Source organism: Tenrec ecaudatus, chromosome 13 (assembly GCF_050624435.1).
Source record: "Tenrec ecaudatus isolate mTenEca1 chromosome 13, mTenEca1.hap1, whole genome shotgun sequence".
Taxonomy (NCBI): domain Eukaryota; kingdom Metazoa; phylum Chordata; class Mammalia; order Afrosoricida; family Tenrecidae; genus Tenrec; species Tenrec ecaudatus.
Window position 1 is genome coordinate 67,961,190 of NC_134542.1, and position 26,997 is coordinate 67,988,186.

Here is a 26,997-nt window from a genome sequence, read left to right on the forward strand (position 1 = left end):
TTTCCCTCCCTCCCTCCGCTGCCCTCCCCCCACCCCCCACCCCCATTCTTCCCCTCTCCCTCTGCCATGTAGAGGCTTTATATAAAAACTCTAAAGTATAAGACTGATACATGCGACGAGAAAACAAACAAACAAAAAAGAATCAAAAGAGGTGAAATGAAAGGTGAAACTCTTCACTCCTACTTCCATGCCCGAGCTAACCACTCTGATTAGCATCCCCGGCCAAAACATTACTCATACTGCAAACCGACACACCACCAGTGAAACCTGAACCCACTGCCATCCAGTTGACTTCAACTCACAATGACCCTATGTAGGATTCCCAAGGCTGTAAACCTTTGCAGTAATTGCCAGCCTCATCTTTGTCCTGAGGTAGTGTGGGTGGATTTGAACTGCTAACTTTGTGTTTAACTAAGTCTAACACTTACCCTAGAGCAGTGATTCTCAACCTTCCTAATGCTGTGACCCTTTATTATACTTCTTCATGTTGTGGTGACCCCCAACCATAACATTATTTTCGTTGCTACTTCATCACTGTAATTTTGCTACTGTTAAGAACTGTAATGTAAATATCTGATATTCAGGATGTATTTTCATTGTTACAAATAGAAATAAAGCATAGCGATTGATCACAAAAACAATATGTAATTATATATTGTGGAATATTTATTTCTAATTACAAATAAATGAAATTTTGTCTTGAAGCATGGTGTAGCATGGGTAACATTCTTAATATAACAAGAGTAAACAACATTGCTACATTTTGCGACAGTGTGCATAAAAAGCCAACGTCAGTTGAGACAGTAAAAAGCCAACGTCAGTTGAGACATCGTGTCTTGTGGTGGGACCGGCCCTATGGTCTTCTCTGTGCATTGGCTGCTCTGAGCAGGAATATCGTCCTCAGAGCTTGGTGGGTCAGGATGTGCTCCACTCTCCCTCCCCTTCGTTTGCTACCATGTGCTCTGATCGGACATGTCCCTCTCCCTGAGCTGCAGCTTCAGTGCTGTCCCCTGAAGTGCATTCATTCATTCTTGAGGGGGCGGGGAGGTAGTGCCCATGTAGTTAGGATTGGGGCCAGCAAAGTTACTTTTAATCACTCTGCCCTTTACAAAGTAACTTTTAATCATTTTTCATATGTAAACTAGAAATCAAGTCTTCTCCATACAAGTGTTATGAGGATGAAATGAACAGATTGAATGTTTTAGTACAGTGTCTAACACATAGCGCATGATCAGGGTATTATTGCCACCCTTCCTACTTAACAGGCTATTTTAGAACATTTCAAGTAGCACTCCTTTTACCTTGCATTCTCCTCCAACAATACTTTATCTTTCTTAAGTCAAACTCCTTCCCTTTTCGTTCCCTCCAATGTACCCGCTCCCTAACATATGGCTCCCACTCCCACACTCAACTGACACTGCACTTCTTAAGGTTACCAAGGATCTCCTTGTTGCTTTCCAACAATACTCACCCTGCAGTGGGTGGGAAGTTTTATTTAAGTGTAGCCGATGGCTTTTATGTAGCCTTTCTGCCATGGTCTTGTAACTCCCATCAAACGACTGGGTGACACTATGCAATGAGGTGTTTGTGGCCCACCAACGGTATTGGATAACTTGCTAATCATGCAAATAAGGTGCCTGGAACCCTTGCGGGATGTTGTTGTTAGAGTGCACTGAGTCTGTTCTAATAGCAACTCTACATGCAACAGAATGGAACAGTGCCTGGTCTGCACCACCCTCACAATTGTTGTTTGTGCCCATTGGTGCAGCCGCTGTGTCCATCCACTTTGCCGAGGGCCTGCCTCTTTTTTGCTGCCCTCTACTTTACCACGCATGGTGTAGCATGGGGAACAGGGGCTCTCCAGGGGCTGGTTGTTCTCCAGGGGCTGGTCTCTCCTGACAACATGTCCAAAGTATCTAAGATGAAATCTGGCCATCTTTGCCTCAGGAGCACTCTGGCTGTATTCTTCCAAGGCAGATTTGGTTGTTCTTTTGGCAGCTCGTGGTATTTTCAATGTTGTTGGCCAGCGCCACAATTCAGAGGCATCAGTTCTTCAGTCTTCCTTATTCAATGTGCACCGTTCACATGCATATAAGTCAATTGAAAATACCGTGGCTCGCATCAGGTATAGCTCAAAATAACACCCTTCCTTTTCAACACTTGTGTTGAAGTCTTGTGTAGCAGATTTACCCACTGCAATACATCATTTGATCTGACTGCTGATTCCATGAGAATTTGTTTTAGATTCATTGATCGTGGGAGCATGCAAATAAGGTGTATGGAATCCTAACAAGGAGATTGGTCAGTTTTACCATCCTGTTAGGCTTAACATGAGCAGATGAGTCCAATCTCCCAGAGTCAGATAAGAGAACGTGGACTGCCACCAGCGAGAGACAAGAGCAGAGACAACCATTGGACCTGGAGTCTCCGTGGAGGGAACCTCCTAGACTCAGGTGACAGAGAACTCTAACACTCGAGATGGCAAGAGATGATGAGAATTAGCACAGAGGCAGAAGAACCGAGAGACCAGCAGCTGTGGAGACTGCTGAGTGCCTTCAGACAGTAGGCTTGTTGGCTTGTAGAATGCTTCCAGGCAAGCAGCGGAACTAGGCTCCCTGACTTACAAAGCAAGAGAGCTGAATGCCTTTGAGCAGAGGCTTACTGGTCCAGTACGCATGCCTCCAGCATTCATTGGTGGAGCAGAGGCCAGGTCGGCCTGAGAGAGAGAGATATGAGGAAAGGAAGGATGGAGGGACAGGCCATTCTGCAGGCATGGCTGAGAAGAAGCTGTGCTCGTCCAATAATTGCATCAATTTCTCCCTTGATAAACACCGTAATTGTGAGTCTGGTCTGTGCGTCCTGTGGTCATTGCAAACCTTACTGCACCCAGTGGGGAAATGCGGTGTGTTATGAGCGATGGCTGGTGTCAGAATGAGTAGTAAGGTTGGGGAGGAGCTATGTCTGACCTCCACTTCATAGGAATCATGTCTGCTGATAATTCTTTTCCCCCGTGTGAGGTTCGATGTGGTGGCCTATGCCTTTGTCGTGCCATTTTTGGCAACACTTCTGATTTTATTTCCTTTTTATAAGTTTTGGCTGAGTCTCGAAACCCTCCATTGTGCAGGTTTCTGTGGTGCACTCGCCATCAGTCACAATGCTTTTGGTGGCGGTAAAGGAAGCCTGAGGAGCTCTAGTGGCACGGTGATTATGCACGGGGCTGTTAACTGCAAGGTCAGCAGTTCCAAACCAACAGCCACTCCCAGGGAGAAAGATGGGACTTCAGAGTCCCATAGAGTTAGTCTTGGAATCGCCCAGGGGCAGTTCTACTCTGTCCTACAGGATCACTCCGAGTTGGCATCAACTCAAAGGCAGTGAGAGTTTGGAAGGGTGCTTGCCTTAAGCTGGTTTACACAATAAGAAAGTTTCCCTCCTATAACAGGAAGCTCCAACGGAGGACGGACTCTTGGGGGCAGTTGCGGGAATGACTGAACATCACGCAAGACCTAGTGTCCTTCTGCTCTGCGATCCACAGCATCCTGAGATGGGTTCACCTCACGGTCAGGTGGCGGCTGCCAGCAGTAACTAGGACAACATGCCTCCTGGTTCTTTTCCAGAGAAATGGCAGAATCTCTCATAATCATGAAATAAAATGTCCTTCTGACGGAGCTAATGTAGGTCACGTGTGCTGCTCTACACCAATAAGACACCAGAGAAATGCCGGGCAGTGACCACGGGCAGAGTCACCGAGTTCCAAGGCCAGTGTGTGTGTAGAGGGAAACAGGGCTCTTTTAGCAAAGCAGCATAGGAGAATGAGCAGGCAACCAGACAGGACCCGCAGTCCGGGGCCAGCACCGCCTCATCTAGGGACAAGTAGTACCGGCCCTTGATTATGGAAATGCATCCTCACTTTGATGTGATGGAACAAATTCTTCAGCACAATACCCTTCCCTTGTAAAGCCTGTGAGTTTTGTCTTGCACTAGTCCACTGTTTAGAGCCATGGTGGTGTAGCGTTTATTTGTTCGGCTGTCATCTGCCAGGTCGGCAGTTCAAAGCCACTCCCAGGGAGAAAGGTGGGGCTTTCTCCTCCTGTAAAGAGTTACCATCTTAAAAACCCACATTGGGTAGCTGACCGTCTGATTGGGTCCGTATGAGTCAGAATCGACTGAATGGCAGTGAGTTCTGTTTGAGCTCGCTGCCATCAAGTTGATTGTTTTGAACTAAAACCAAAACCCTCACGGCCTTGAGTGGACGTCAACTCGTAATGACTGTATAGGAGACGGGAGGACTGTTCCTGTGGGTTTCTGAGGCTGTAAAGCTTCACAGGAACAGAAAGCCCTCGTCTTCCTCCCACGGAGCAGCTGGTGGGTTTGAACTGCTGCCCTGTGGTTAAGAGGCCCAACTTACAACCCACTACACCACTAAGTTTCCCCCCCTTTTTTTGTAATGAAGTAAGGCTAAATAAGAACCATACCTACAAACTTGTTTTTAACACACCTACCAATGTGACTAAAAGACACAGGAACAGAACCTGTTCGTTACCCAGGGCCGGCCAGGATCATGAGGTTCTCTTTCCTGGGGGCCTCCTCTGTGTGCTCCTCTTTCTTGGAAGAGCACTTGGATGCTGGCATCATCTCAGCTCCACCCTCGGTCCTCCTCTATCTCCGCTGACGCAGGGCTCCTAAAAAGGCGTATGTATCTCTAGCCCAGGTGGCTTTTCCAAGCTTCTGTGCCCTGAATTCTAAAAAAGTTACATTTTCCCATGACTCTCTGGGGGACTCTGAATCATGCTCCCCCAAGGGAAAAAGACACGTACGCTTCTGTCTTTAGAGCCCGCGAAGGTCTTGCGCTGCATGATAAAGAAGAATTAAGGCTACAGATGGCATCACATCTGCTTATCAGCTGGGCTGAAGGTAGGGAGCTGATACTGAGGCATGGGATAGACCAACATGATCCCGGGGGGCTGCAAAAAGTTGGTGGGAGACGGAAAGAAAAGAAATGGGATTGTCCCACAAGCATTTGAAGCCCCTTGTAAATGTCCTTACAAGTGTAAGAGGGAGGCAGAAGGGGAAGAGGAGGAGAGACGGCGGCCTCAATTGTTGTGGGCTTTTAAGAAGGGCCAGAGGGCCCTGAGCCAAGGAATGCCGGGCAGCTTTAAAAGTGAGAGAAGGCAAAGGCGCAGCCTCTGCTGGAGCGTCTGGAAGGAACGTACGTGCATGCTCCTCACTCATCAGGGCTGCTTTGGGGCTCTGGACCCCCAGACCCCGACCCGTCAGACAATACATGTGCATGCTTCTGAGCCAGCCGGTTTGGGGGGATTGGCTACAGCAGCCAGCAAATGAACCCACTTGTCTTCCTCCTTGGTGTGTGTGAGTGAACTGCCATCCTTTTCAGAAGGGCTGTGGCTGGACGAAATAAGTGTCCCCGTGTGGGGAAGCTGGCCCGGTAATACAAGAACTCTGCAATTCCCGGTTCACGGCCCGGGGAATGCCCTTTAGACGGAGGTCCTGCATGTGAAGTGTGAGCTCACACGAAGGAGATGGGCAAGCTAAGGAACTCGGCAGCTCGGGAAGAAGAAGCAGACAACATGCCACTCTGTCTTTATACTGCTAAGGCACACAGGACGGAGAATTCCGCGGAACACACCCACCAGGGCGCCGGAGGCTCCCAGCCCGGCAGCAGCCTCCGTCATGTCACCCGTCTTCGCACTCGTCCGAGCTCTCGTCACTCGGCTCCTCGCTGCTGTCCCCCTCGCTCTCAGCGCTGCTGTCTTCCAGGTCCTCATTGCCTTCCTCGGGGCTCTGCTCTTTCTCTGCCACCGAAAAGAACAGAATGCTTTCAAATGCTTCTGAGAATGTCCACTCTTGGAGAGAGCAGCACTCTCCTTGCCCCACCCTCCACCAAGAAATATATCTACATAGCTGAGCATGGTAACACGAGCTGAACTCTGCTGACTGCATATAGGGGCAAAGCAGTAACAGAAAGAAGAAACATTCCTGGTGATATAAAAATGTTGGTGGACTTAAGGTTCGTTTAGAACCTAGGGCTCGTGAAAGAAAACTATGTGCACTCTTGTCAAGTGACCCCTACTTCAATAGCATATTGAAGAGTGAGACTGAGGACAGTTAACGGGGTACTGGCTTTCCTTGGAATCGCGGGCTAGCATCTACTACGTGAGGGTGACTAACATGTCTTGCTCCACCCGCTGCCTCCCTCATGGCCCCCACACTGCCTGGTTCCCGTCTCGGGGCCTGGAGAGCCTGCTGCACTTGGGCAGTCCCACTCCACAGAGAGAAGGGTCATGGCCACAGCACCAAGCACTGGTCTTCATGAGCCCATCCACGGTGCCAATGCCCCTTGCCTTAAACGCGTCAGAGGATGCCCTGTGCCCGCCTCCCAGGACAATGGGTTCTTAAATAGCAACTGCTCTTAGTTCCTTGAGAAAGAAGGCAATTTCCATCTTTAAATTTACCCAACAGCAACATTTCTTCAATAAGTGAGAAAAACTCCTTGGCCTCGGGATTTTCTGGCTCATAGATTAGAACTGTAAATGAACGAGAGAATGTGTGCTATCAATGTTCAAAGTAGTTCACCAAGCAGGCTTTTCAGAATAGGATTCAAACTGTCAGAGTAAGTGAAAATGCACAAAGGGATCAACATTACCAATTACACTGCAGGTAGACCTAAGGACAAACACACCCACTTGTAGTCTCCAACTTATGACTTATTTGACTTAGAACCAACCGAACTTAAGACCATCTTTGGGGAAGTACATCTTATCATTAGTAATATGTACTACTGCATACAATGTTGCACCATGTAACTGGCTGACTTATCACTTTCAGATGTTCACTCACAGATGTGTATAAATAATGTTTCCAACCCTCAAAGACTAGCAGAAATTGGGCCTATGAAAATACTGACAATGAAAGGAAATAATCAGGAAAACAGGAGGGACAATAAGTAGGGTACTACCGGCATGGCCTACATGAGAGAGAGAATCCTACTGGAGTTTTCTATTTCCTGTCCAAAGAATGAGCCCTTGAAGTATGCTGGGTTTCCTCCTTAGCTACTAAGCAAAGGTTCACGGTTGGAATCTACCAGTCACTCCCCAGGAAAATGATGGGGTCGTGTGCTTCTGTTAGATTGCAGCCTTGGAAACACTACGGGGGTGCCACAGGATAGCAGAATGGGCTGTTGGCAAGAGTTTGGATCCAAAGAATGCAGTATCCATTGCCCCAGCATGGCTTCTTTATGTAGTCAGTGTATTTCTGGAATATCATCGTTTCCCATCAAAGGAAAACCCTTGTAAAATATAGAGGCTGGGCTAATGAGAACACTGTGTGCCTAGATGTCTGTTAATCCCTTATTTCCTCTCACTCATGCGCTACATGACATCCTTTAGCAAAGACGTTATCTGAACACTGTTTTTAATACAAACACCACACCCCCATGGTGGAGAAGCTATTTTGAAAGCTTTGTCATCTTTCAGATAAGTAAAACTGATGTTACTTCTTTCTCTTCACCCTGACCACCGTTACCCAGGACCAGACCTGTAAACATCTCTTCATGGGATCTATCCCCTTTCCTGGATCTCTTTAGGCCAATTGGTATCCGAAGGCCAGAAAGATTTACAACTTTTGTCTCAGAGAGTTTGAACTATTGTGCTTATTCTTCCATGTCTTGCTCCTTTACAGACTTACTTTTACCAGCCTTGGAGAGTGTTCATAATCCTGTGTTATCCATATAATATAGTAACTTCTCTGTGATATCATGGTGGCCCCCAGGGGGCACTGAAACATCAAGTGTGCTAGTTGATTGCTTAACCACAGATGGTTAGCTCAGGCCCCACTGGATCTCAGGACGCCATCCCATGGCCTTCTTCCTGGCACACCAAAGCGGTACCTGGCTCCCAACATTATGACATGGCTAAGACCCTGATACCAGGATGGGTTAGGAAGTCTATTTATGAAGATTCTACAAGACTTTTTAAAGACCCTCTTGACATACAATTTGTGTACCGTACAATTCAGCATTTTAAATGTTTTTAAAAGAGCTGTACAGTTGTCATCACAATCAATTTTAGATCCCTCCTTTCATTCCGATGTCAGTCATTATTAGTTCCCGTTCCCCCCAATCTCCCCTGCTGTAACCTTAAGGATCTATTAATCTAGGTCCTTTCTTTATAGGTTTATCTCTCCTGGATTTCATATAAAGAAAACCATACTTAAAACAAAACAAAACAACACCACCAACAACAAAATGCAGAAAACCTCAACCTAGAAGCAGAAAATAAGAAAAACTAGAGCAAGTTATAAATAATTTGCACTTTACCTAAGTGTATCTTTTTTCCCTAAGTATATCTTTTTAAAGCACTTTTATTGGTGCCTAATCTACATATCACACAATTAAATAGTTCAATCATTCAATCATAGCAAGAAGAATTATACAATCATTACCAAGATCAATTTCAGAACATTCCCCCACCCCTCTCCCCATGGTTAAACCGCCTTTAAAAATGAGTAACCTACCTATATCTTTAGTAATCTACTTTCCAATGCACTCTGTCTGAGGATAAGACTGTTTAACAGCTGCACACTGTTCTCTTAAATTGGCCATCACAAAAATGAGGTTTGAACAAAACTGCTTTTCTGAGGAAATTCACTGTGACCAGAGAGAACCTTCCCAGGTGACACCACTGGGTGCCCCAACTCAAAGCGAGTTGCTTGATGCTTGCCTAGCAGGAAAAATGCCTACTAGGAAAGCACAATTCTGGTTGGGTTTTTTGGGGGTGGGGTGGGTGGGTAATCCCCTCGTATAGCAAAGGTTTATAGATATCCTTGGTCCACTACAGAGGTAATATCAGTTTCTTTTGAGGAAAAAAAAAAAGTAGGTAACTTGCAGAGATCATTTGATAAAGCTATCATTAATCTAGAATTGGTTCAGAATTTAAAATACGAGGGAGAAAAGTTAGATGTAGACATAAAGGTAAGGTCATTGGACTAAAGAACATGGCATGTTCACATCTACGTGTCTTTTTAAGGGTGCCAACTGGTGAAGTGGTTCAGCCGCATATGCCAGACCAACGGCTGGCACTTTGAACCTGTCAGCCGCTCTGAAGGAGAGAGATGTGGCATCCTGCTTCCATCAAGAGTTCAGCCTTGGTTAAACTGCAAACACCTGGCTTACAGAAAGCTTTGGATGACCATGGAAACCCAAAATCCATTTGTAGGGTCCCCCCATGATTAAGCCTCCAGTAAATGCCCTGACCATAGTCAAGGGGTGTGACTAGCTTTGCCATCAGACAGAGGGCATTGTGTACAGTGGATTGGGGCAGATGCAGATCTCCCTTCTGACCCATTTTTGTTTCAGTTTTTAATATCTTCTGCTTTCTTTTTTTATTCAGGTTTTTCAATGTTCTGTCTATCATTGTTGTTGGGTTGTTGTTGTGTTTGCTTATTTGCTTCCTATTTGTGTTTTTGAATGCTTTTCTGAGGATGCAGTCCAGGATAGGTGGGTCTATGGAGACAGTAACTGGCAGGAGAGGGAGGCGGGGAATGGGGAGCTCACAATGGGTACGAGAAGAAACTGTCCTGAAATTGATTGTCGGGGGTGACTGCAAAACTCTTAGCTTGTTTTAATGTTTAAATTATATGATATGTGAAATATACACCCAGAAAATGATTTTAAAATGTCTTCTGGCCCCGGATACTCTATGGGGTAGTCCCTACTCCATCCTTCATGGTTCACTAGGTGTCCGGGTCAACTCGACAGTAGCAAATTTGTTTGCTTGTTTTTAAATAAGTATTTTACACATTTTCAAGATTTCTAACAAAATTAACCTTTATATATTTTAACTTGGACTAAAATCTACACAGCATCAGTGATCAAAGTCTTCCTCCAAGGCTAAGTGTGTTTCTAGCTCAGAGTTTCTCCAACTCGTTCCTTGAGACACTCATTTCTTAAGATGTTAGCAGTGAGTTGGGAAACCGGGTTGAATACAGTTCATCAGGCAGGGCTTACAGTCAGAGGTGATTGCAACATGTCATAGAACCATTAACGAGCTCATGAGGACTTCGATTCTTACGGAGGATACTGTAGCTTCTCCAAACATATTTGGCCATGGATGGATTCCTTCCTGCTGGAACACGTAAGAAACCCTCCACTAGTACTTGGAGCACAAGTGACAGACAGTTTCGTGTTGGAATTGGGATTTCCCCATGGACTGGCGTACAGGATCAGGTACGCCCATGGATTAACCAAAACTATAGGCAGCTGTCGATTTTCAGAGTGGGGAAAGGCAGCTGTTTTTAGAACTCAGCCCAATGAGATCCATTCTGGGTGACAGATAAAAAGTTCTTGGTACATGTTGTACAAGCTCGTAGGGTTTGTAAAAGTTGAGTGAAGCTTCTAGTACATACTGGGGTGGTTCTTCAACCCGAGCTCCATGAGGCGCAGACCGGTGTGGGCCCCGGAGAAAGATGAGCAGCTGTGAATCATAGCTGTGGATGCCACGCTGGGTGGCCTTGGAGAAGATATTTCTTATCTCTGTCCCTCAGTTTCCCTAATGGTAATGTCAACTATTATATTGGGTGATATTTTAAAGTATCACTGAGATAATGTAGATGTGGTAGTTATATAATCTGTTGTGAACTCGGAGACTGAGAGTGAAGGGGTGGAGTTTAGCCTGTCAATCAAGTCACTGCTTGATGACATCATGAGGAGCAGCTAAGGAGATAAATAGCTTGCTGGAGGCAGGGCACACACTCTCTCCCAGTGAGACATTCCTGTTGACATGCCACATGGAGCTATGCTGATGGAACCAGAGCTCTGGAGCTGGAGGAGCCACGTGGAAACTGGTCAGGTACTGGTGGGGGACATTCTGAGAAGCCTGTCTGCTCAAGACTGCTAACTTCAAAGGGCCCCAGATCAATGAGCCATCTGCTCGGCATCAGGCAGAACCTTCAAGGCACCACCCTCCCTCGGAATTTTTATGGATAAAGCTTTAAAGCCCCTGCAGCTGCAACTTCTACCCCCCTCTTTCCTTGTTTGCCCACCTGCAACTTCTCCCCCCCTCCCTTTATTGTTTACTCTCCTGAGCAGCTTAAAACTTGCTTTCCCCCACAGATAAGCATGAGGGGGCCTATGGATCTCAGCCAGGAGTTCTAGGCTCCCGTCTCTCTCTCTCTGCTCCTCACTCCCTACTGGACAGGGTGACTTCACTTACTCCCTCCTGCAGCCCGTCAATTTCCCCAGGAGGAACAGAATAAACTTCCCCTTTTCCTTCTCTCTGGTGTGGCCTCGGTTTATCTTTTCATCCAACTTAATAAAGACCCCTGCCAGCATTGAGATGCTTCCATTGCCACTGGATTCATAAGACTTCCCACCCACTGGCCTGTGATCTTCCTGCATTTGACGTCATTGCATGTGTTGCGTGAGTCTTTAGAGGAATTCATAGCTTGGTATCAGACATATGGACTAACATCGAACTTATGGACTTGATCTGGAGTGGGCTGGGATGTTTGCTTAATATACAATTACTCCTTTAATATAAAGCTCTTTCTTATACACTCGTGTCTATGAATTGGTTTCTCTAGTCAGCCCAGACTAACACAGCAGATAAAGCACTTAGCGCAGCCCTTCGTAAATTATTGAATGAATGATAGTTATCAGTAGTGGTTATACATTGGCTTGCCATCTGCAAGATCAACAGTTCAAAACCACTAGCTGCTCTGCAGGAGAAAGACAGGGCTTTCTATTCTCATAAAGAGTTGCAGTCTCAGAAATTCACAGGGGCAGTTCTAGCCTGTTGTATAGGGTCATCATGAGTCAGCATTGACTCAATGGCAGGTTTTTTTCTTTTTTTTCCTAATTTGATCATATCAATTGCCTCACTCATGTGAAAGCAGGACAAGGTCTATAGACTGGAAGTATCGGTGCATTCAAATTGTGTTGTTGGTAAAGAATACTGACTAGATCATCGACTGCCAGAAAAATGAAAAAAACTATCTTGGGAGAAGTACAGCCAGAATGATCCTCAGAATCACGATGCTAAGACTCTGTGTCACGTATTTTGGACATGTTATTGGGAGGGACAGGTCTTTGGGTAAGGGCATGCTGATGAAAAAGTAGAGGGTCAGCAAAAAGGAGCAAGGTCTTCAGTACGATGGACTGACTGACAAGGTGGCTGCAGCGAGGGTCCCAACCTTTACGAGGCCAGTGCAGGCCCAGGCAGTGCTTCATTCTGATGGCATGGGGTTTCTATGAGTTGTAAACAATTCGGCCACATCCAAGGACAATACATTCCGTTCCTGGAGTGATTCTGCACCTGGAGAAAAGCTTGGCTCCTGTCCAAGCTTTCAGTAGATGCTTTTGTCTGAGTGGAGGGCTTGAGCAGGGGTGTTAGTCCAGGTAGACTAGAGAAACACATTCAGAGACACTCGTAAGTGTCTCTGCGACCTGACTGGCAGGCTGAACACCCCTTCACTCTTAATCGTCTCAAGTTGACACCAGATGATGTAACTACCTGAGTAGGGCAGCAGGGAGGTTCTGCTGTCTAGGGGATCTTTAGACTGGGCAGTCACGAGTGAGAGTATGTCCATCCTGTCCACTTTGCATCCCCAGTATTCCAGGCACAGCACAAGCCCCCAGAACATTAGAAAACTTATGAATGAATATGGACATCTGATTAGGAAGCAGATAAAATGCTGTAGGCCAATAGGAAAGGGTCCTCCATTTTATTTAAAATAAAACGGGCAACTCTTTCAGGAACTACATTTCCTGAAAGACACACTTGCATTTTCCTGTATTAGATTTATAGTGATGAGAAGAATAGCTCTTCTTTTTAAGCCACTGTTCTTACACATTCATGATGCTACTGGATAAAGTAGGTCTTTCGTGCATCCTAGAAGCCTGGGCGCCTGTGCTGTGCTCTGATGGGACTGAGCCTCTGCCTCCTGTCTTGCAGGTGAAGTGACCAAGAAATAGGAAGATTGATTTGCACAGCCTCACAGTCAATCATGAGATGAACTACGAAAAGGACTTGGGGCTCTTGACTTTCAGTCTAATTTAAAAACCATTTTTCCAGGCTGCCTCCAATGCCTGGCAGGAAATGGCAGGAGCTGAGATATCAGTTCTGCATGAGGCAGCAGGAAAATGGCTGAGGAAATATTAGGGCCATATAAAAACTCTGTGGAAGACAGATAAAATTCCAGCCTATGCCAACAGATAAAATTTCTGGGTGAAACATACACATTTTTTAAGGCAAAACAAAAAGAAGGAATTCACAGGGTATCTGGGACACCAGATGGGAAGCCCTCCAGCCAAGCAAAGATATAAACAACTGCACTGAAGACGGACAGCAACAACACAGTAGCTTCAGTCAAGAAAATGGATATGCAAAACATGTCTGAAGGGAGAAGAGTACATTATGTTATACAAATGAATTGCCTTAGATATAAATAAAATAAAGATCCCCGTCAACCACATGTGCCACTTCTAGGCTCCTCGAGCTATGAAACTTTCTTTTTTTTTAGTCCCTGTTGTCTTGGCCAGCCATATATGCCTAAGACTCAACGGGAAAGGGAATGCAGTGGAAGAGTCACAGGCTTTCACGTCCGAGTGGGGCTCTGAGCCCGACTTTCTGTGACCCCGTGCAAGGCAGTTCTCTCCACACCTCAGTGTCCGCAATTGTAAAGTGAGGTTTGAGACATTAAATAATATATCCAAGAATGCTTCCATCATAAGTGCTCAATACACACATATAAAAATATGCATGCATATATAATCCACTTGGGATACAGAGTGTACATATAAAGCTCATGATGGAAAGAGAGAAAAGAATATGTGTCCTACAAGAGTTTAGGTTTAAGATATTAAGAGATAAGATCTTTTAAGGTCCATGATAATTAAGAAAACAAGCATTCGTCAGTTCCTCCTGAGACAGCGTGTCTCCTCCCAACTCTCTGTTCTTCCTGTAGCCTTACTGGGCGTTACTAACCCTAAACCCACTGCCATTGAGTTGACTCCGAAGCGCAGTGGCCTTATGTAGGGTTTCCGAGACAAACCCTTTATGGGAACAGCCAGCCATCAGTCTCATCTTTCTCCTGAGGGGCTGGTGCCTTTGAACCACTGATCTTGCAGTTATACGCCACTGCTTATGCCACCGTGCCACCAGGCTCCTCCCTAATGTGTCATATCTGCATGGAACTCTGCTTCAACGGTATCTGTGGAGGCCGCGTCTGATCTCTGGCTGCACAAAGCAGGAGAACGTGACTCCACCCCTGGCCCAGCGTAAGGCTGATTGCCATGAGGCAGAAGTCAGCCCTGCCTCCACCTTCCATCCCTTTCTAGCCTATTCTGAGACCAATGTCCCTCCCCAGGCCACTCTACTTCTCTGCTCAATTTGATACGTCATTGCAATGTCTACACAGAACACACAGGCAATACTCATGACTTACTAGGGAAGCTAACAGCATACAGAATACGAAAGCTACCCCATCTTCTGTCTATAAAGCTTCTTCTCGGGCATGGTAGTAGGCATGTCTTCTTTCTGGTCCTTGGCCCCTCAGCTACCTGATCCCTTGGCCTCTGCCTGTGGACCAGGAAGCCCACCTGCTACTCTGCCTCATGGACTCCGCACGGCTCCTCTGCTCTGTTTCACGGTCTGGGTGCTATGGCCTCGGGTGCCTTTGCTGCCTCCGCCACTCCAGGCTGGGATCTCACATGTGCCCCATTGCTGGCTCTTCTTTCTTGGTGGTCACAGGATTCTCTCCCTGCTCCTGCATTGGCTCACTTATATACCCAGTTGAACGGCAAAACTGACCATTCCCCACTTTTAGTCTTGCACACACCCTGTTTGCATGGTCTCAGCCAATCACCTGGTGGGAGTTACAAAGACGTGGATAGGCGAGCCAGACGAAATCACTTCCCTTTACTGGTGTATGGCACTTCCCTTTACTTGTTGTATGGCACCTCCAACCACCATACTCTATGGGCTGATTTGCACAGCGTCTCCCTCGTGAAAGCAGTCTTTTCTCAGCGGGCTTCCAGAGCACGATGCCTGTCTTAGGGCCCTCTGTTGAACTCGGAGTTTAAGAAGCCCTAGTGCTGCTGTGGTTAAGGTTGGTGGTTTGCACCCACGGTGTGGTGGTCTGCTTCTGCAAAGATTTACAGTTTTGGAAGCCATATGGGGCAGGTCTAGTCTGTCCTATAGAGTCATGATGAGCTGAAGTTCATTCAATGGCAGTGGGTTTTGGGTTTGGAACTCCTATTTTCAGAGGAACCACTATTTGATACTGACAGACTAGAGCAGTGGTTCTCAACCTGGGGGTCACCCAATTCATAACAATAGCAAAATTATAGTTATTGAGTAGCAACAAAAATAATTATAGTTATGAAGTAGCAACAAAAATTCATAATATAGTTATGAAGTAGCCATGAAAATAATGGTTGGGGGGTCACCACAACATGAGGAACTGTACTAAAGGGCCGCGGTGTTAGGAAGGTTGAGAACCACTGGGCTAGAGTGAACAGTTACTAGGTAGACCAGAAGAAGTGAAAACCAAGCTAAATTCTGTTTGCTGTCGATCCTCAAAGGGCTTGGAGCTTCCACAGAGAAGGGGCTCCACATACAGGGGAGCTTCAAGGAGTCTGTGGGAAAATGGAATCATAAGATAATGGAATTCTCCCACGGACTTTTCAAATCCTCTTCTAATATTTGTTGGGAGGAGGGGGAAAGAAAAAGGGAGGGGCGAGGACATTTTAAATGGGATAACCCCATTAAGATGGATTGGTTTGAGGTTTTTCATCCCGCTGGCCTGGCTCTTAATGGGTATTCATTGGTTCCAGGCAGGCCACGAGCATTTTATTGAGCACCTGCTGTGATGAGCAGGGCACCAGAGACTGACAGATGGGGCACATCAGGACATGTACTTTGTAAGCTTCAGTCAGAGGCTTTCTAAAATGAAAAATGCGACTTGTAGGTTTTTAAACAGTAAATCCTGCAGCAGCGCAAGTACGAGGCAAAACCCAACTATTCTGAATGTCCAGCCAAACCACTAAAAACCAGGCAGAAAGCGAGCAAAGGCGGATGATGTCCCTGATGTATTCAAAGCCCTCCAATGGCTACTGTCCTACTCATACAGAAGCCGAGTGGGGCGTACATGGTTCTCTGCCATCACTGCCCCTCCCTGACGATTACCTCTCTCGACCCATTCCTATCACAGCGTCCTTTCTCTTCTGCTCAGTCTGCTTCAGGTAATCAGGTCATATTTCCACCTTAGGACATTTGTATTTGCTATGTATCCCGAGTCACTCTGAGCCGGAGTTGACTCGATGGCAGTGAGTTTAGTTTGGTGCCTAAAGTGCACTTCTCGCACATATTCGCATGGCTAGTTTTCCAATGATACCTTCCTAGGTCACCCTATTTAATACTGCTCTGCTTCCCACTGGCATTTTATATCTCTCCTATTTTGATTTTCTTTCTCCCTAGTACCTGCCATTGATGACACACTATTAGTTTATTATCTGTCTCACACCAGAGTCTGAAATCCACAAATAAGGAGTGATTGGGCGCCATATTTCCAATTGCCTAGCACACAGCCTGGTTCATGTGGGCACTGCAAATATTTGTGGAACTAAGTGAGGTTTGACTGCTAGACGAACCGGCACTTCTTTATGCTTTCTTTGAAGACTAACAGTTACTAGTCCTCTGTCAGCAGGGTGAGGATTCTGACGTAGTTTCCAGTGGTGGCAATTGTTGCTGTTAGGTCCTATTGACTCAGTTGCAACTCACCGCAATCCTACGCGTAACAGAATGCACCTGCACCCGCGTCACAATTGTTGTTTGAGTTCATTGTCGCAGCCATTGTGTCAGTTCATCTTCTACGTTAGTAAGTATGATATCCTTTTCCTGTTTCTCCTGATAAAATGCCCAAAGCATGTAAGACAAGGTGTGGTCATCTTCGCTTCGATGGGTGACTCTGGCTGTTCTCCTTGAGTCAGATGCATTTGTTCTTCTAGTAGTCCACGGTATTCAATATTCTTTGCCCATACCATAATCCAAATGCACCAGTTCTTCTTTGGTGGTGGTAACTAATCTATATTAACGTACTCCATTCAAAGGTACTCCAGAGGTTAAATCAGCCCTTTTACCACAGGCCCTAATTTGCTATCAGGGAATTACTGAAATGCCATGGAGCGTTCACTAGACTTGTGATAATGAAACAGCTAACATACTATGGAATTTACTTAGTAGCAAAAGACTGGAAGTATAAACATATATTGTACTTACTCATCTGACATAATTTTTTCGCCAGATGGTAGTCTCGGTCCATTTCTGCTCTCAAAAACTGGAAAACATTAAGAAACTCATTGAGAAACTGTTTCAGGGATAATTTAAATATGTTATGAACCTCCTAGAAAATATTCCATCCCTGATTATTTTGCTTTTAATATTTACACACATTTTCCCATGAGTGAGTCCCTAACCAATCATCGAGGATCTTTAATAACCTCTTATGGAAAGGTAAGGAGTCCTAGTGGAACATCTTATCTGCTAATGGAGAGACTGATGGTAGAACCCACAAGAGGGACCATGGCAGAAAGACCTGGGGATCTGCTCCTGGATTTTGTGTAGAAAGACCCAAAAGGTAGTGTCTGTGAGATGAAATCAACTGGATGGCACCTGATGACAACATGGCAAGGAGAGGGGCATTGCTGTTGTCATGGTAGAATTACCGTCTTCTCTGCGGAATGTAGACTCCACAAGGTTTGATTCCATGACAACACAGCTCATATGCAGTTGTCATCCGTTTGTTCATAGAGGCCTGCGTGTTACTATGATGCTGAACATGTTTCAGCAGAGTTTTCAGACTAAGACTAGGAAGAACGGGCTGGTGATTTTTTTCTGAAAATCAGCCATTGAAAACCCTACAGATTCTAATGGTCCAATCAAATCTGCAACCAAGTATACGTTTGGTGCAGGACTGGACGGTGCTTTGTTCCATTGTGATCAAGAGATCACTGAGCCGGGGCCCAACTAAACAGCAGCTAACAGCAAGATGGCAAAGTAGCATGGAATAAGTGTGATGCTCTCGGCTCTCCTGCATACTGTCCATGCACACCCTCTCAATTTGAGAAGAAATAAGTTGATTGAACTGGCATGGATAGTAAAGATAAACAGCTTATGTTAGTATTTCTCTGGTACAGATTCAGTCTTTGAAAATGTGCAGCTGAAAAAAAATGAAGGCTTACAATGGATGTTTATTATTTCCCAGGAATGTTTCTATATCTATAAATCTCCTACTTTAAGAGTATAACAAATAAATACATAGACCATCAGTAACCTTTTGGACAATATCTGGTGGTCTAACATGTGAAATTGAGTCCAGAAGGAGAAGAGAAAGAAAGGTTATATAAAATATTTGAAGAATTACTAGCTAGACATTTTCCAAATCTGATAAAAACTATAAATGCATAGATCCAGGAACCTAAGGGAACAGAGGAAACATGAAGAAAAGCAAAGCAAGACACATCATAATAAAATTGCCCTAAACAAAAATGCAGAGAAAAAATTAAAGGTGGACAAAGATATTATATACAGATAGATATTGTAAACGTCTGATCTGAAACTATCCATGCTAGTAGACAATAGAATATCTTTTTAAAAGTCCTGGGAAACTAAAACACATGCCCTAAAAGGTCAGAATAGAATTTTATACTCAGCTATCTTATCTTTAATAAATGAAGATAAGTTTGAGTTTTTCAGATAAAGCCTAAGCAAATTAATCATTATCACAATTATATCAAGAAATATGAATAAAATTTTTGAGGCCCCCCCAAAAATTATATCAAATAGAAATTTGGATATACACAAAAGTATGCATGTGTGGATGAACAATGTTTTTATAGTTTTTGAGTCTTTTTAATATATAAGTGATCATTTAAACAAAATAATGTGAAAATATGATAATATTGCATAGGATGAAAGCATACTGTTAAAAGGTTCTTCCAACATATAGAGAAACTTCAAAATGTTCACAGAGAAATGCCATCATTTAAAAATTTCATTTTCCAACTAACTTTTTATTAATCTTCTCTTATTAGTTAAGGGTTGGTTGTGATACCACAACCAGTACAGTGAAATAGTTTTGTTTTCCATAGAATTATCAGTATATGATTAGGTGTAATTATTTTAGTGTGACGTTTCAGGCTTCAGAGTTTTTGCCCTGCTGTTCCCATACAAACACCTTTCTACATGTTTGCCAGGTGAAGTCCTTCAATTTTTCTCCCTTCAAGTTTATAAGACTTTATTCATATTTCTTCCTCTAAAAACCTTTCTCTTATGCCTTATTCTCCCCACTTCTTTTCCCAATCAGCATTTAATCTTGCTTGTTCCCAGGGAACCCTATAAATGTTTTTTCCTCTAGCATGTATATCGCTGTATTGTATTTCATTATATGAGGGCTTTTTGGTAGTTATATAATCGTTTGTCAATTTTGAGGATTAGGGGTGAAGGGGTGGAGTCTAGGCTCTCAATCAAGATATAACCAATGAGGCCTCTGTGTAGGCATGGCCTTCTCCTGAGAATTCTGAGAACTCTTGTACTTTCCTTCTTGGAGGTGGGAGACACTGATCTCTCTTGGGTCACTCCTTTGGAGACTCTACTGACAAGACTCACTTCCTGCCAGACATCCCTGAGGAGAAGCTACATGGACCCACCCTGATGCAGCCCTGGGTGCTGGAGCAGCCACATGGAGACCCCTGCTGTTTACTTCCTGTGGCTGGACTGCCTGCATTGCTCTGTCAAAGACTCAGCTGTCTGCTTCCAAGCACTTCCAGTACACTAACTGTTCCTTGGAAGTGGGCTGAACTGAACCCTCTGTACTGCTGTGTGGACAAATTAGCTGTTACCTTCCTTCGTGCTGGATATCTCTATCCCCTATGTCTCTATAAAGCCATAAGTGTTCATGGATTTGTTTCTCTTGTCTACCCGTACTAACACAGGCTTCAAAAAGTTCATGGAAAAATGAAATCGAAAAAATAATTTTTCACAAACTTTTTGAAGCCCCTTCCTATCTGTACCTGTTAATTCTCAAATGCAAGAATCTGTCTTATTTATTTACTTCTACATTCTCAGAAACTAGCAGGTGCTCATTATGTAGAAAGTATTCAACATTAAGGATCATTTTAGAGTTTTATACCAAAACTTCTCTTACTTCTACCTCTGCTTTACCAGGACACTGTATAGGTCACATAAACAACCATCTTTCATCTCTAACTTGGCTAAGAGGCAAGAAAGATGAGAACTCAGGTAAATATCTATATGTGGGGCAGATTCTTTACATTTTCTTTCTTTTTTTTTTTTTTGCCTTCAAGGCTGTACACAATTTAGTTATTTCATTATTTTTAGGTTTCTTAAACCATAATGCACAAGTGGAACTCACTTCTGTCATTAACTCTAATGGGGCACGAATAACCTTATTTGGGTTACTGGTTTCGTCATCTTTGTCATTGGTGTCGTCTTCACCATCATCATCTGTTGATTTTGACAGTTTGTCCTTAGTGTCCTGAGGGCAATATTTGGTATTTTTCACCTGTTTTGCAATGTTTGCATCTTTCCCCACTGTACCTAAAACAGAGTAAGCATAATTTAATCAAACATTTGAAATGCCTAGAAATTAAAAATGGCTATATCTACGTTATAACAAATGTACACATGTACAAGTGCAGTGTATGGCTTCCTGTTCTGGAGATTTTTTTTCTTGACTAAATAGCACAGCAATACCTTACCTCATTTCTATTTCAAAAAAAGGGTAACAAGACTGCCAAGTAACAGAAGAAAAGCCCAAACCAATAAAAGTGAACCTATAGTAGTAGTGTTTTGTGCTGGAAATTTTAATGAATTGGAATAGTTTGTAAAGTTAGATAAATTCAAGAGAAAAGAAATTAACACTAAAGTATCTCCAGAAATATATTTACTAAGTTAATCTTATGAAAAGGTAGATAATAAAGAGCTTGGAGAGTAAGCATAACACTAAGGAGATTGAAAAATAATTCTTTTTTTTTCTTTTTTAAAAATAAATCTTTATTGGGGTTCATACAACTTTTTTTTAAATTAAAAGATCATTTTATTGGGCGCTCTTACAGCTCTTATAACATTCCATACATCAATTGTTTCAAGCATATTTGTACATATGTTGTATGAAAAATAATTCTTACTAAGTAGGTCATGCTAACCTTTGGATACTTGAAAATACTTTCTACATAAACATTACATGCAAACACACACACACACACAGAAAGAGAAATGGGAAGCATTCTGGATATGACCAGAGCTTACATAACATTTAAAATGATTTTTAAAAACAGCAGCACAACATTGTTAGCACCAGAAATCAAGCCCGTCAGGTTCAAAGACACTCAAAACACGACGTGATTTCTGGTGCTAACCATGCTGTGCTGCTCTTCATAAGGTTGTCGACGGGGATCCCGCAGATGTGGACTGCCGATGCCTTCTGTCTAGCCTGTTTCATAGTCTGGAAGCTTTGCTGAAACGTGTTCGCCTAGGGTGACCCAGCTAGTAGCGGAAACCCGGTGAACAGCTTCTAGCGCCACAGCGACATGCCAGCCAGCAGCGCACAGCAAACCGACACGGAGGAGGCCGAGAAACAGACAGGACAAGCATCACCCACTACCCACTCAGTGCCTCGCTGTGTGCTGAGTGCAAGGAGCACAAAGACAACAGACATAACTTCATCTTGGGGCACTCCTTCACACTCTAGCTGTAGTAACAACCAAAACAGGTCATTAGAAAAGAGCCTGAAAATACAGTGAAAGATACGACACAAAATACAACTAAGGAGGACCTCGTATGGGGGTTTGGGAAGTAGTCAGTCTAAATAGACCGGAGGGGGCATGGCATGTGTGTTGCTGCCAGATAGTCTGGTGCTCCTTAAGGGTCAAAGCTGGGGCTGAAATACTGGAAGACATAGCCAGATGGGCAAGTCATGGAGAGTCTTCGGAGTCAGGAGCCATGGAAAACCAAACAAAATCCAAACTCACCACCATAGAGGCAATGCCTACTCATAGCGACCCTAAAGGAGAGGGTAAAACTGCCCCTGTGGATTTCTAAAACTCATTCGTTATGGGAGTAGAGAGCCTTGTCATTCTCCTGTGGAGCAGCTGGTGGTGGTTTTGAACTGTTGATCTTGAAATTAGTAAGGCCATTGTGTAACCACTACATGACCAGGGAGCCATGGAGTCAGTAATTAATCCTGAGAATAACGGGACACTAGTGAAATATTTTAAGCACTCTGCATGTATGAAAGAACACCTGGATAGGAGGGTAGGAGTAATTTTTGATGGGGAACAGAGAGAGTAAGAAAAGGTTGGTGGTCTTTATAACGTCTGGACGAAATATGATTCACGTGGTAAATGCTAAGAGGAAGAGGTAACAGAAGGCGGGGAGGAACTGAATTAGAGAAATATTTGAGGTGAACGTCCATGGCACAATAGTGGAACATTCCCAAACTCCAGCACACATTATCATTATTCATGTGGCCGTAGCAGAGAATCATCTGTATTATTTACTACTATTTTTCTTTGAATCCACTTACTTTTAAGCTTAATGATTTTGTCAGATCTTATAATATTTTCACACATGAAACTGATGGATGATTTAATAACTATCATGTGGTAGTTATATAATCTGGTGTCAATTTGAGACTATTCAGAGTGAAGGGGTGGAGGTTAGCCTGTCAATCAGGTTGCAGTTTGATGACCTCATTTGGAGGTACTTCAGAGATAAGTAGCTCACTGGAGGCCAGACCCACTATCTCTGGGAGACATTCCTCTTGATAAGCTACATGGAGCTACGCTGATGGAGCTAGAGGCCTGGAGCTGGAGGAGCCCCATGGAGCCCCATGGAGCCCCATGGAGCCAGCACTGAGATGCCGCCACTGCCACTGGGTCCACTCAACTTTCCACCTACTGGCCTGTGATCTTCCTGCATTCTGGGTCACTGAATGTGTTGCCTGAGTGTGAAGAGGAATTTATAGGTTGGTATCAGGCACAAGAGCTAACATCCAGTTTATGGACTTGATCTGGACTGGGCTGAGATGTTTTCTGGATAAACAATTAAAGTTCTCACTACATATGTGGGTGTCTCTGGATTTGTTTCGCTGGTCAGCCTGGACTGACACACATTATCCTAATAAATTCACTATGTGCCATCATTCTTCTGAGCATTTCACACATGTTAACTCATTCTCTCAACATGCCAGTGAGGTGAGACTGTTATTGCCATTGACAGAGGGGGAAATTTTAGGACAGCAAAGTTAAAGAGTTTTCCCTAATTTATAGAGGCCTAAAACAGGCATGTACATATGTAAATATATTTATATATGACGATGGGGAAACAGATCTATGTGCATATATTGATAGGTTTAGTATTAAGGTAGCAGATGGACATTGGGCCTCCATTCAAGTACTCCTTCAATGAAAGAACTTCTATTAAATTGGCATTCCATGATGCATACCTTCCTGACACGATTGCTAAAGGCAAATGTGTGCATAAGCAAATGTGAAGAAAGATGATGGTGCCTGGCTATCAAAGATATAGCATCTGGGGTCTTAAAGGCTTGAAGATAAACTAGTGGCCTTCTGGCTCAGAAGCAACAAAGCCCACATGGAAGAAGCACACCAGCCTGTGTGACCATCAGGGATCGAAGGGATCAATTATCAGGCATCAAAGAACAAAAAATCATATTGTAAATGAGGGGGAGTATAGATTGGGGACCCAATGCCCATCTGTAGACAACTGGACATCCCCTTACAGAAGGGTCGTGGGGAGGAGACGAGCCAGTTGGTGCAGTGTAGCAGTGATGAAACATACAACTTTCCTCTTCTTAAATGCTTCCTCCTCCACCACTCCCCCTCTATCATGATCCCAATTCTACCTTACAAATCCGGCTAGACCAGAAGATGTACACTGGTACAGACAGGAACTGGAAACACAGGGAATCCAGGACAGATGATCCCTTCAGGACCAGTGGTGAGAGTGGTGATACCAGGAGGGTGGAGAGAAGGTAGGGTTGAAAGGGGGAACTGATTATAAGGATCTACATATAACCCCCTCCCTGGGGGACGGACAACAGAAAAGTGGGTCAAGGGAGACGTTGGACAGTGTAAGACATGACAAAATAATAGTAATTTATACATTTTCAAGGGTTCATGAGGGAGTGGGGAGTGAAGAAGAAGGGGGAAATGAGGAGTTGATACCAAGAGCTTAAGTGGAAAGCAAATGTTTTAAGAATGATGAGGGCAACAAATGTACAAATGTGCTTGACACAATAGATGGATGGATGCATTGTGATAAGAGTTGTATGAGCCCCCAATAAAATGATTTAAAAAAAAAGCTTGCCCTACTTGACAGCTAATAAGTGGTCGATCTGGAACTCAGTGTGGTTCCAGAGTCCATATTCTTAACCATGCCTGATGTTACTTTTTACTAACAGACATAAAATAAATCCACTCCCATGAGGTTCTTGTAAAAACTATCTGTGTCTCCTAAAAGCATCTCTTTGGGTGAGGATGCGGACTCTTGTTTTCGTGGAGGCTTTTCTGTGCTACACACATTCTTTCTTGTAGAATTCTGAGTGCTGGGAGAACCTGTGAAAGGCCCTCTTAGTGGGGGTTTGGCCATGAGCTACTGTTAACTATGTAGGATACTCTAACTCATGTAGCAACACTTGCATTTGAAAGACGTCAATGAGGAAATCCTGTAGAACTAGAGACAACTGGCAATGTTAAGAACACAAAGACCAAAGAGAAAGAACAAAGTCCTGACCCTGGAGAGGGTAGAAGTTCTTCAAAGCCTGGGCTGGCTGGGCTATTTACGCCACCTACCTGCTTCCCTTTCCTTTGCAGTCTCCATCAGCTCCCAACCATCCTGACCTTCCAGTGAGTCCCTGGCCTGGTCACTGACTCATCACTCTGATGTCACCAGGGGAAGGTCACAATAGGGAGTTAGGGAGTTCATGTCACAAATCTAAAGCAGTTTCCTCCCCAGGAGTCCCTGAAGTACACTGTAGCAGCCATCACAACTGTGGTGGCATGAAATTTTTTCATATGCCTCTTCTACTCGTCTCCCCAATGATTGCCTGGGCCTCTGCAGATATGGCCCATGTAACACTAATAAAGGGGTGGCTCGTTTTAACACGCCCTGCCTCCCTGGCTATGAGCCTGAGGCACTTTTGCAGCAGCAGAGAAAGAAGCCCGGGGACCTCAGGGATGGTCAAGATCTGTGTTTGCAGTGGCGGAGGCCTCGGAGCCCAGAAGCATCCGAGACGGTGGCATGGAGACTCCGAGCAGCAGCACAGAGACTGTGGGGTACCTTCTCCTCATCTGCCTCAGACTATGGAACTGTGGGCCAGAGTGATGGAGGCAAAGGCCATGGGCTGAGGACCAGAGAGTTGACTGCCACATGGCTGAGAGGCTGACCACTTGAGAGACTGAATTCCTGGCTGAGGAGACCAATGACTTAGCCTTACTGTCTTGCTGATCCTGACGTGTGGTAGCCGACTGACGTCTCTAATAAACCCCTATTAAGTATGGTCTGTGAGTTCTGGGTGGCCATGACAACAAATTATTGAGCCCTAATAAACCCCTATTAAGTATGGTCTGTGAGTTCTGGGTGGCCATGACAACAAATTATTGAGCCCAGCATAGAGACAGAGTGGCATGGGAGGAATGGCCGGTGTCCGAATAGGAAGTGAAGGATGGAGTGTGGGAGCATGAGAGAGTGTGGACGCCAGAAGAGGTCAAATAAGGCCACTTCCATTGTTGTTTACCACAACAACCTCTAATTATCTTCTGAATTCATTGAAAAAAGTATTTATAGTCATGAATTGAGTATGCCCCCCATAAAATACAAAGGGGTGTAATAAAGAAAAGCTTAAAGGAATACTTCTATGAACTTTATGAAGCCCCCTCTTGCTTGTGCTATAACCCCCACCCCCCGTAGTGGTTTATCCCACTTGGGAATGGTTCTCTTTGTTGCATTAATGAGACAATTAATAGTGGAGGGGGTGCATTAGGTCAATCTCTTCTGAGATAGAAAAGAGATTGAACGAGCAAGCTAGCAAGCAGGGAGGGGAAGAGAGATGCCGAGACATAAGCTCAGGAACAGAAGCTCAAAGAAGGCAAGAAGTTTCCTCCTTCCATCAACAGAGAAAGCCTCCTCGAGTGCACAGCCTGAATGAGGATTTCCAGCCACCGAAACTTTGGGAAATAATGCTTTTTTTGCTAAAAGTCCCCCACTTGTGGTATTTCTGTTACAGGATGGCAGATAACTTAGACAATTTTGGAACCAAGAAGTGGCGCTGTCCTCGCCAAAGCCTAAAATGGGGAAGTGGTTTGGATCCTGAGTAATGGGTGGAGACTAGAGGAGTTTTAAGGTTGCTAACAGGAAAAGCTTGGGCTACCTCGAAGAGATTGTTGGTAGAATTAGGGCCCTCCAAAGCAATCCTAGTGAGCATGCAGGAAGTGAGGAGAACATCACGATCTCCATTGTCTCAGAGAACACATAATGCCATGAACAGAATGGGCCCAGACACATGGCCGTTAACCGTGCTTCTGGTGAGGCTTTGCGTGTCTTTACAAGGACACCAGAACTGTGATATGCAGGCAAGCATGGATCAGTGGCAACTCACAGAATGTCACGAGTGCACTGAATGGGACACGTAGAAACGATTAAACTGGTATGTATATTCTCACAGACTGAATAAATAAGCGTTAAAATGCATTTTTAAAATTGTAATGAATGTGAACTTAAAGTAATAGTAAAGAATGAGAGAGACACAAGACCATCTTCCACAGCTGGCAGAAAGAGAAAGCTGTCGGGTCTGGTCCTCAGATCAATCGCGATTGTATGAGTGGAACTTGGAATGAACTCTCAATTCAGTCTACCCTGCCATTATCATCTTATGGAATATATG

General features: G+C 44.4%; 1 protein-coding gene across 5 annotated transcripts in view; it reads right to left on the minus strand.

Annotated features, from left to right (window-relative positions):
* Positions 1-694: 694 nt before the first annotated feature.
* The window catches only part of ERICH2 (glutamate rich 2), a 38,177-nt gene continuing 11,874 nt past the window's right edge, over positions 695-26,997 (minus strand). For all 5 annotated transcript variants that reach the window (XM_075529621.1, XM_075529620.1, XM_075529624.1 and 2 more), the window contains 4 exons: positions 20,446-20,630; positions 17,292-17,349; positions 6,471-6,542; positions 695-5,810 (listed from right to left, as the gene is read on the minus strand). In XM_075529621.1, the coding sequence (XP_075385736.1) occupies positions 5,692-5,810; positions 6,471-6,542; positions 17,292-17,349; positions 20,446-20,630 (434 nt within the window). In that variant the 3' untranslated portion in view covers positions 695-5,691. The remainder of the gene's footprint in view (positions 5,811-6,470; positions 6,543-17,291; positions 17,350-20,445; positions 20,631-26,997) is intronic.